Source organism: Pimephales promelas, chromosome 3, assembly GCF_988280905.1.
Source record: "Pimephales promelas chromosome 3, fPimPro1.hap1.1, whole genome shotgun sequence".
NCBI lineage: Eukaryota > Metazoa > Chordata > Actinopteri > Cypriniformes > Leuciscidae > Pimephales > Pimephales promelas.
In genome coordinates, this window is record NC_142771.1 from 11,552,028 (window position 1) to 11,563,349 (window position 11,322).

The 11,322-nt window shown below is 43.0% G+C and overlaps 1 protein-coding gene across 2 annotated transcripts; it reads right to left on the reverse strand.

The window, feature by feature from the left end:
- Positions 1–106: 106 nt before the first annotated feature.
- Positions 107–10,831, reverse strand: LOC120473156 (Fc receptor-like protein 5). Of its 2 annotated transcripts, XM_089128224.1 has the most exons (9): positions 10,760–10,831; positions 9,582–9,617; positions 5,600–5,872; positions 5,399–5,527; positions 4,942–5,115; positions 4,577–4,858; positions 1,376–1,630; positions 494–595; positions 107–302 (listed from the first exon to the last, which is right to left on the reverse strand). In XM_089128224.1, exons 1-9 carry the CDS (start codon positions 10,788–10,790, stop codon positions 268–270), a joined length of 1,317 nt encoding a protein of 438 aa, XP_088984350.1. In that variant the 5' UTR covers positions 10,791–10,831; the 3' UTR covers positions 107–267. The 2 variants fall into 2 exon arrangements, with proteins under 2 accessions (XP_088984350.1, XP_088984351.1); XM_089128225.1 differs by lacking the exon at positions 107–302 and having other exon boundaries at positions 327–595.
- Between the last annotated feature and the right edge of the window lie 491 nt (positions 10,832–11,322).

Sequence of the window (11,322 nt, forward strand, 5' to 3'; positions counted from 1 at the left end):
TATTATTTTTATCTGCATATTGTAATTGATTTAGATTACATTGGTCATAGTTATTTTGATCTGACAGTACAAGTAACAATGCAAGAATTACCAACAGTTCCAATTTTGTTTTTTGAATCAGGATTAGTTCTTTATTTGTAAAAGAAGAATCATGAACAGTTAAAATGCTGTTGTCACTAAAACACAGTTTCAAAGCACATACTGCCCAAGCTTGTGAATGAGATATTGAGTGATTCCAGGAAGTATGGAAGTTTTCTTGGTTTAATATCAGATAGACGTTTCTTCTTCTTCAACAGATATAACTATTAAATAAACACAAAACATTTTTACTTAGGATTGTCCATCATCTTTCACTGTATTCATTTCTTAGCAGAGGTATGCTCAAGGACAGATTCAATGTTCCTCCAGCGAGCAAGCAAAAGACAGGAGTCAAAATTCGCCAATTGAAAATAATGTTGATTATTATTTCTAATAAATCAGTCATATGTTTTACCTCTCATTCTGCAGCATTTGTAAATCAGCACGACTGTCACTAGCAGATATGGACAAGCTGCCAGTACAGAACTGAGTATGTGGAGGACAGAGATCTTAGACCCTGAAAAAGACACACACACTTTATCATGCGCTATAATGAGGGCATTTGAAGAAATAAATCAGCTCACAGTTTCAGTGACTACGTTTACATGTGCACTAATAATGGGATTATTTATAATAATGAGTAAGGTCTTAATCATGGTACGATATTTACATGACATGAGCAATTTTCATTATTCTGATTCATTATTCGCTAATAAGTAGGCCTATTGTTATACCACAACCAGATATAAAGACATACAACGTGCATGTAACTGGCCATTGTTTTAATCTACTCACATTAAATTATGAGCTTAATCACATCAGTTTGATTAAACTATTTAAAGTTTATTCACAATATTGCCAAAATCTCGTTGTAATTGACCTCCGGGGGTTTTCCGGTTTTGACCACTAGAGGCCCCATGGTGCCTTTTGTCTGATCCAATTATTGTTGTATCCCTTGTATGAATTTACAGCTGTGAATGTGTTTGACTCCAGTTTGATTCTTGTGAGATACTCATTTACTTCCTGAGATTTTTTTTAGGCTTTTTTTCTGCTGTACCTTCTTACCTTGTGGATTTACCCTTTGACTTGGTGATACCTTTTTTTCTTTGAATACCTTTTGACATTGTGGATTTATATTTTTTGCCTGAAGATTTTTACTTTTTACATTATTAAAATACCATCTCTACTGCTGTGTCTACCTCATCTTCTGGGTTCTGCCGACGACTAGTGGCTCAGTTTGCTTAGTGACTGTTTCTCACACCGAGTCATTGACCGGGTCCATAGCATTATGATTCACCTCTGACTCTGACTCTGACTGAGATCCAGCTTTTTGGAGACTCTCCACTCTCTGGGTGTTTGCAGTAGTAGAAACCCTCATGAGACTTTGAGACAGTAGGGATGATCATCTCTGTAGTTTGTTTCTGGATGAGTGATCCATCTTTATAGAAATCAGCTCTGAGTTTTGGTGGGCTTGTATATGGATAAAGACAGCGTAGAGTCAGATTATCTCCTTCAGTCACAGGATGAACAGGACTCTCCAGAATCACACCAACTACAGAAACACAGAAGACATGCAATATTTGCAAATAGTCAGCTGACTGTTTTGCTGACGACACTCATATTTCCTCATAGATTTATTGGACCAAATGATTTGTCTTCTAAAGTTAAAAACTTGGTGTTATTGATAGCAACCTTTCTTTTGATAATCCCAATTGTCATTTTTTTCGCCAAACTGTGACATATGGGGCTCTATCTTGCACCCGGCGCAAATGATTTTATACACTGACGCATTTATTATTCCTATTTTGCACGCGCGCAAAGCGGGCTTTTTTTCCTCCACAGTAGCACGTCGGTAAACTAGGAAATGAACTTGCGCTCCCTGGGTGCAAAAAGGAGGCGTGTGTCGCCGCAAAAAAATCCCTAGTGCTATTTTGCAATTCCAGAAAACAATTGCGCCAATGACCAGAAAAAACCTGGTCTAAATTCAGTGGCGGGTTGCGCGTACATTCAGATGCTATTTTAAGCGCGCCTGCTTGGCCATAATACAGAGAGTGAACAACGCATACACTAGATGATTCTCTCATCTACACAGATGCATTTTACTTTTCGCAGATGATACATTATTATAAGGAAAAATATATAAACATGAGGGAAATCATTGTTGTGTCCGTGACGATGGGAAAAATAAAACTTACACATTTACCCAAATTATTATAGGCTATGCATGTTTAAGCGAAGCTAATTTGGGTGGGTTTGTCCCCCCAATGTCCCTTCTCTTTCCTAATACGGCCCTGACGAGAACATCGATCTCCTCGGCTTTGAACCGATGCTGAAGCGCGCCTGGTAAATGCGCCGTTAAAATAGCCTGTATTGTGCCATGGAACAAGCGCGCCTAGTTCATCACGCTCTTAGGGAATGTGATTGGTTTATTTCCGTTACACCCAAACCACACCTATGAATAATGACGCTACTTCAGACCAACCCCTTTAAGCCTTGTTTATACTCGACGCGTCCGCAAGAGCGCGAAGGGCGCGCGGCAAAATTGACGTCATTGCGGTGTGGGCGGTCGTGCGCGTAGGGTCCGCAAGACCCCATTGCGCCTGGCGGTGTGCACGGCACTTTTTGTAACTTTGCGCGCGGCGCCGCATCCGAAGATGGACGACTACAAGCCGAATTTGGCCGAACTGTTACGATCTGTACCAGCATGCTTATGATCCTTCTATACACAGAGACATTTGCATTGATAGGCGACCATAACATCTCATTTTGTGAACAGGAACACATTTGCATTAAGCACCTAGTTTACACTTGTCTAAAGTAATTGGTTACATCTACAAAATAAGCCTACAATAGCAGAATTAAGCCCTGCTGGTAAAATTAAGTTTAAACACTCTCCAATAATGCAGTGAAAGTAGGCTACAATAAACCTACTGCATTTACTCTTTTATGAATTAGCAATTAATAAACTACTAATAAACGGCAAACTACTTCTTCACTGCTGATTCCTGGTGGTTTAGAGGAGAATTACTCCGAGTTCGCCCCCTGTCGTTTCACAGAATAGCACAACGGCGAGTGCGTCAAGTATAAATGCCTCGTCCGTTTGGAGAGGTGCGCGCACAGGGTATAAACGAGGCTTTAGATTTGCGCCAGGCGCAAGAGCATTTATCCCACCGGGAAAATAGCAACAGCGCCGGGATCCGCCCACAAAGTTACTTGCGCTTTGACACTTGCGTTTCAGATCATTAAAATAGGGCCCTTGCTGTCTAATGGTGAAAAACAAATGAATTAGTTCATGTAGGTTATCATAATGCTTTGTTAGATAGATGTCACACAGGCTTTAGGAGCTCCCTTACTAGATCCTAGAAATATGACCATATCAGCCCCATTTAAACATCTCTAATTTGATTTAGACTAAAATTGACCAATTTTATTAAATCTTTGGTTTATTTTTTTCAGTTTTTCAGACTCAAACTCAAGACTCATATTGGTCACTGGGTGGTGGAATATATAGTGCACATATAAAGCTTTCCGCAAAGCACTGGCAAAATGTGTCAGGAAAATATAGCAAGGACAAGGACACATTTAATTATTTAATCATAATAATATTTATTAATAAAGTAGTGAGTGTTGGCTGCAAAGATGAAGTTGACATTGCTGACTCGTAATCTCCGCAGTTTAGTGAACATGTGCATGCCTATAGATAGAAATGCACCTTACATTTGATTACATGATCAGAGTATTTGTTTTTGATTCAAATTGGTTCATTTAAAAGTAGATGTTTCAAGCTTTCTATATACCTAGTCTCATGTCTGTGAGGCAAGTAGCCCATATGCCGAGTTTCGGTTAATTTGTGACGTGCTCCAGTTCTATATTTGTAGTCGAAGACAATGCAACTTTGTGCTCTGTTTATTCTGTTCACTGTTAAGTGCTTCATTTGTCACTTTGTTAGTCTTGGCAGCAATTGTCTTGTCGCAAATATTTCACCGCGCTGTTGGCATCGAGTCACTGTTGGCAACACTTTTGATCTTTTCCAAATCTTTTACATGGGGGTTGGGACGCTTATACACACCACAGCCACATGTGCGAGCCACATCTCTGAGCGTATCCGGCGAAAAATAGTGTTTTTCCTTAATGCCACACAATGGCTCTGGCCACAGCCAATCACCAAATAGGCTCACTAACTTACCCCTTAGATATTGAAATTTGGTACTGAATGACTCGATGGTTTTTGATACTCAATGGTTTCGAGGCAATTTGGTCGGTGCCTAAAAAGTATCAAACTCAATACCCAGCTAATATTGACTGTATAACAACATTTGTTATTATTATAATAGATTTTCAGTGTAATTGTAATAAATTACACAGTTATTTTTACATATAGTTATTTTAGACAAAACTTCAAAAGGTTGAAGATCCCTGATCTAATGCTTCCTGCAACAATCTGCTTTTGCATTGTCTGTAACATGCCAGTGAAATGAATAAATACATAAAGACTCACTGTGTACAGTGATATTAACATGGTGATAGTTCTCTCCAGATTCAGACTGACACCAGTAAACTCCAGTGTCTAGTGGGTCAGTGGGTCTGATTGTACATGTAGACCCTGTTTGTGATCCCCACACTGATGATGAACAATCTTCCAGCCGCCCTCTGTCTGTGTATCTTCTCACTGTCCATCCGTCAGAGTTACTCTGGCGCTCACAGCTCAGAGAGAGAGAGACAGATGTGAAGTGTTGAGTTCTGCTGGGACTGATGATCAGAGACACTGGAGGAGAAACACCTGACAAGACAATTAATGCCTATAATTTGGAAGTGTTCAGTTTGAGCTTCAAAACTCTCTTTTTCAAAAATGAAAATGCTCACCAGTGACCCACAGTGGTTGTGTGTTGCTGTGTTGTGTTGTGTATTTGGGTGGGTTGTCTCTCTCTGCTTTGCACACATAAACTCCAGTGTGTTTTAGATCAGCAGAACCGACAGTGTATTTTCCTCCAGCTCCTCTGCTGCTGTCTGAGAGGAGCTCATAATCATTCCTGCTCCCTGGATAAAGTGAGAATGTTAGGATGTCATCTTAAAGATGTATTTCTACCTAATCTGACCTTTTAAAAGCTAATATGACTTCTGTAAATGTCACAGTTCTGTCTCCTAGCATATGAGTCATTTGTTGGTTGATTTCCAATGGAAGTGTAAACATTGGCTCTAATTGCAAGAGTTTGGGGTACAATATCATTGATGTAATCCTTAGTCAGGTAGATTAAGTCATAATGACTTGAATAAACCCAGTTAATTTAGATGTTATCAGATGAAGCACATTATAACTGACCTGAGACAGTTTTAGTGAACCAGCTGAATGTCCAGCCTGTAGAGGAGCCGTTAACCTCACAGATCAGAGTCACTGGATCTCCTTCAGTCAACCACTTCTGAGGAGAAACACTTAAAACTGCTCTGGGAGCTGAAATAGTGACTTCGCTCATTAATAACATGTCAAACAGGTGTGTGTTTATGAAGATATGCTCAAACTCACCTGATACTGCCAATGTAACTTCATCGCTGAGTTGTGATCTGCGTGGTCCTTCAGTCTCTGTCCCATAACAGGAGTATTTTCCTGCGTCAGACTCCGTAACAGAACTGAACGTGTGTTCTTGCCGTTCATTGAAAACACTGGTTGAACCGTCTTTATACCAGTTGTACCGCCAACTAGTGACTCCTTCATCATGAATGTCACATCTGAGAGTGACTGTCTCTCCTCTGAATACAGGATGATCAGGTATAATGGTCACTTTGGGTTTTAGTATTTCTGCAAAATGATTACAATTCACAATGAACACAATGCACTGTTTTTGAATATGGTTTCTTGATTGCAAAACATACTTGCTAAACCAGGTTAGACTAATGTTGTTCCCTTTCGAGGGAACTCGCGGTGCGTCAATGACGCTGTGGGAACCCCCCTGCGTAAATGCGTCTGAGCACTTGTGTCAACTAGTCCAATGGCGAGAAAGAGCGTCACGGGTGGGCCTCTCGTGACCTCAAGATAGTAACTCGTGACCTCAAGATAGTAACTCGTGGCCTCGAGATACTAACTCGTGGCCTCTAGATACCAACTCGTGGCCTCAAGATACCAACTCGTGGCCTCAAGATACCAACTCGTGGCCTCAAGATACTAACTCGTGGCCTCAAGATACCAACTCGTGGCCTCAAGATACCAACTCGTGGCCTCTAGATACCAACTCGTGGCCTCAAGATACCAACTCGTGGCCACAAGATACCAACTCGTGGCCTCAAGATAGTAACTCGTGGCCTCAAGATACCAACTCGTGGCCTCAAGATAGTAACTCGTGGCCTCAAGATACCAACTCGTGGCCACAAGATACCAACTCGTGGCCTCAAGATACCAACTCGTGACCTCAAGATACCAACTCGTGGCCTCAAGATACTAACTCGTGGCCTCGAGATACCAACTCGTGGCCTCGAGATACCAACTCGTGGCCTCAAGATACCAACTCGTGGCCTCGAGATACCAACTCGTGGCCTCGAGATACCAACTCGTGGCCTCGAGATACCAACTCGTGGCCTCGAGATTCCAACTCGTGGCCTCGAGATACCAACTCGTGGCCTCGAGATACCAACTCGTGGCCTCGAGATTCCAACTCGTGGCCTCGAGATACCAACTCGTGGCCTCAAGATACCAACTCGTGGCCTCTAGATACCAACTCGTGGCCTCAAGATACCAACTCGTGGCCACAAGATACCAACTCGTGGCCTCAAGATAGTAACTCGTGGCCTCAAGATACCAACTCGTGGCCTCAAGATAGTAACTCGTGGCCTCAAGATACCAACTCGTGGCCACAAGATACCAACTCGTGGCCTCAAGATACCAACTCGTGACCTCAAGATACCAACTCGTGGCCTCGAGATACCAACTCGTGGCCTCGAGATACCAACTCGTGGCCTCGAGATACCAACTCGTGGCCTCGAGATACCAACTCGTGGCCTCGAGATACCAACTCGTGGCCTCGAGATTCCAACTCGTGGCCTCGAGATACCAACTCGTGGCCTCGAGATTCCAACTCGTGGCCTCGAGATTCCAACTCGTGGCCTCGAGATACCAACTCGTGACCTCGAGATACCAACTCGTGGCCTCGAGATACCAACTCGTGGCCTCGAGATACCAACTCGTGGCCTCGAGATACCAACTCGTGGCCTCGAGATACCAACTCGTGGCCTCGAGATACCAACTCGTGGCCTCGAGATACCAACTCGTGGCCTCGAGATACCAACTCGTGGCCTCGAGATACCAACTCGTGGCCTCGAGATACCAACTCGTGGCCTCGAGATACCAACTCGTGGCCTCGAGATACCAACTCGTGGCCTCGAGATACCAACTCGTGGCCTCGAGATTCCAACTCGTGGCCTCGAGATACCAACTCGTGGCCTCGAGATACCAACTCGTGGCCTCGAGATACCAACTCCTGGCCTCGAGATACCAACTCGTGGCCTCGAGATAGTAACTCGTGGCCTCGAGATACCAACTCGTGGCCACGAGATACCAACTCGTGGCCACGAGATACCAACTCGTGGCCTCGAGATACCAACTCGTGGCCTCGAGATACCAACTCGTGGCCTCGAGATACCAACTCGTGACCTCGAGATACCAACTCGTGGCCTCGAGATACCAACTCGTGGCCTCGAGATACCAACTCGTGGCCTCGAGATACCAACTCGTGGCCTCGAGATACCAACTCGTGGCCTCGAGATACCAACTCGTGGCCTCGAGATACCAACTCGTGGCCTCGAGATACCAACTCGTGGCCTCGAGATACCAACTCGTGGCCTCGAGATTCCAACTCGTGGCCTCGAGATACCAACTCGTGGCCTCGAGATTCCAACTCGTGGCCTCGAGATTCCAACTCGTGGCCTCGAGATACCAACTCGTGGCCTCGAGATACCAACTCGTGGCCTCGAGATACCAACTCGTGGCCTCGAGATACCAACTCGTGGCCTCGAGATACCAACTCGTGGCCTCGAGATACCAACTCGTGGCCTCGAGATACCAACTCGTGGCCTCGAGATACCAACTCGTGGCCTCGAGATACCAACTCGTGGCCTCGAGATACCAACTCGTGGCCTCGAGATACCAACTCGTGGCCTCGAGATACCAACTCGTGGCCTCGAGATACCAACTCGTGGCCTCGAGATACCAACTCGTGGCCTCGAGATACCAACTCGTGGCCTCGAGATACCAACTCGTGGCCTCGAGATACCAACTCGTGGCCTCGAGATACCAACTCGTGGCCTCGAGATACCAACTCGTGGCCTCGAGATTCCAACTCGTGGCCTCGAGATACCAACTCGTGGCCTCGAGATACCAACTCGTGGCCTCGAGATACCAACTCCTGGCCTCGAGATACCAACTCGTGGCCTCGAGATACCAACTCGTGGCCTCGAGATACCAACTCGTGGCCTCGAGATACCAACTCCTGGCCTCGAGATACCAACTCCTGGCCTCGAGATACCAACTCCTGGCCTCGAGATACCAACTCGTGGCCTCGAGATACCAACTCGTGGCCTCGAGATACCAACTCGTGGCCTCGAGATACCAACTCGTGGCCTCGAGATACCAACTCGTGGCCTCGAGATACCAACTCGTGGCCTCGAGATACCAACTCGTGGCCTCGAGATACCAACTCGTGGCCTCGAGATTCCAACTCGTGGCCTCGAGATTCCAACTCGTGGCCTCGAGATTCCAACTCGTGGCCTCGAGATACCAACTCGTGGCCTCGAGATACCAACTCGTGGCCTCGAGATACCAACTCGTGGCCTCGAGATACCAACTCGTGGCCTCGAGATACCAACTCCTGGCCTCGAGATTCCAACTCGTGGCCTCGAGATTCCAACTCGTGGCCTCGAGATACCAACTCGTGGCCTCGAGATACCAACTCCTGGCCTCGAGATACCAACTCGTGGCCTCGAGATACCAACTCGTGGCCTCGAGATACCAACTCGTGGCCTCGAGATTCCGACTCGTGGCCTCGAGATTCCGACTCGTGGCCTCGAGATTCCGACTCGTGGCCTCGAGATACCGACTCGTGGCCTCGAGATACCGACTCGTGGCCTCGAGATACCGACTCGTGGCCTCGAGATACCGACTCGTGGCCTCGAGATACCGACTCGTGGCCTCGAGATACCGACTCGTGGCCTCGAGATACCGACTCGTGGCCTCGAGATACCGACTCGTGGCCTCGAGATAGTAATTTGTGGCCTCAAGATAGTATCGAGATCTTGAGGTAGTCACCAAATCATTGAGCACTATCAATTCATTGAAATCATCTGTTCGATCTCAAGACTCCAACAATAAACACAATATTTGTGAAAAATAGACTGACGATGTTAAAAAGGCAAGATTTTTAAATAGGCAATTGTATTTAGTCCTACAAATGTAAAACTAATTTTTTTTCAGCTGGCTTGAAACAGTTAGTGTTGATGAAATATAAATCAAATATAATCACCTTCAGTGTGTTCAGAGTGGATGTTTGAAAGCAGCACTAAAAACATAAAGAGAAAAACTCATTGTGTGTGCTGATCTTTTTTATATACATCAGACATATTATAACAGCCTATGTGCCAATGCTTGTGCAACACACTCAAATGTTCTTATTTCTGGTGAGGTTTGTCTACTTTGTAGAACTAAAGTTAACTAAAGTGCAGATGATGATTTTATTTGACAGATTTTGCCATTGCAGAGAAAACTGTTTAGGGAACTTCATGGCAACATCCTGATCTACGGAGGCGTATTGTACGGAGGCGTATTGCATTCACTTGAAGAAAAAAAATCTACTCTGTTTTTCTGAATTAACGAGTTAATTTTTCATGAGAAAAAAATTGCTCTGTTTTTCTGAATTAATGAGTTAATTTTTCATGAGAAAAAAAGTTTTTGCTCTGTTTTTCTGAATTAATGAGTTAATTTTTCATAAGAAAAAAAGGTTTTGCTCTGTTTTTCTGAATTAATGAGTTAATTTTTCATGAGAAAAAAAATTTGCTCTGTTTTTCTGAATTAATGAGTTAGTTTTTCTTGAGAAAAAAGAGCAAAAAAAATTTTTCTCATGAAAAATTAACTCCTTAATTCAGAAAAACAGAGTAGATTTTTTTTCTTCAAGTGAATGCAATACACCTCCGTAGTACGATGAGTCCGTTTTTCTGAATTAACGAGTTAATTTTTCATGAGAAATTTTTTTGCTCTGTTTTTCTGAATTAATGAGTTAATTTTTAATGGAATTTTTTTTTTTTGCTCTGTTTTTCTTAATTAATGAGTTAATTAATTCAAGTGAATGCAATACGCCTCCGTAACCAATGTATAAGCAACTGAATGTTGACATCACTGCCGAGATAAATGCATTTGCAGTTACTTTCAATCACAGGACCAAACTGAAAGTAAATTAATTAAATTTGAACATTGAAAAGATGCACAAAAAATTCAACATGAGAAAAATAAAATAAATGTGTTTCATTGTGTCTAAATGGCCTCAGTCCATTTAATCTGGAAGATTTTTTTTATAATCCAGTGCCTTAGTGAAGTTTCATGTGTCTGTCATAATAAATTTAATAATGTGTCTGTCATTATTAAATTTTAGAATAATAAATTTCATGTGTCTGTCATAATAAACAAAGAAAAAGAAAAAATACTCACAGAGCAGAAGAGGAAGTTGACAGAGCTGCATACTGACTGAATGATGACAGATGTAAAAACAAAAGCAGAAAGTAGTGAAACTGCTTGGTTAACAGAAACGACACCAGGAGTATTGCATAACCTGCGGCAACAGGGGTAAAAGTTAAAAGTTGCCCAATTCTGCGGCGAAACAATGGACGTGCACCTGAACTCATCTCATCTGAAGAGTTCAGATGCAAAAGCCTCTAAATGCCATTTGAAATTTTCTTCTTTAAGGATGATTTTGATCAAACTTGTATATTTAAGTTCAGTAATTTCACTTAAATAACAATTAATAGGTAATTATCATTGCCATTTAAGTGAAATCACTGAACTTAAATATACAAGTTTGATAAAAATGATCATTCTAGAAGAAAATTTCAAATGGCATTTAGAGGCTTTTGCATCTGAACTCTTCATCTTTACCAGATCTCTGACAGTGTGTGATTTACAAAATGTACCTGTGAGCTGTTTAATATTCATATTCACCAGAACCATAGTGTGCGAATTTAGAATAATAATTAAAGTTAGAATATTATTATGCC

Bases quoted from the DNA above. Each gene is read 5' to 3' on its own strand.
- LOC120473156 (XM_089128224.1), bottom strand. From the start codon at position 10,790: ATGCAGCTCTGTCAACTTCCTCTTCTGCTCT. The intron at 1,631-4,576 runs GTGAGTCTTTAT...GTGTTTCTGTAG, and splicing joins TGTTAATATCACTGTACACA to TTGGTGTGATTCTGGAGAGT. The intron at 303-493 runs GTAAAACATATG...TTTATTTAATAG, and splicing joins CAAATGCTGCAGAATGAGAG to TTATATCTGTTGAAGAAGAA.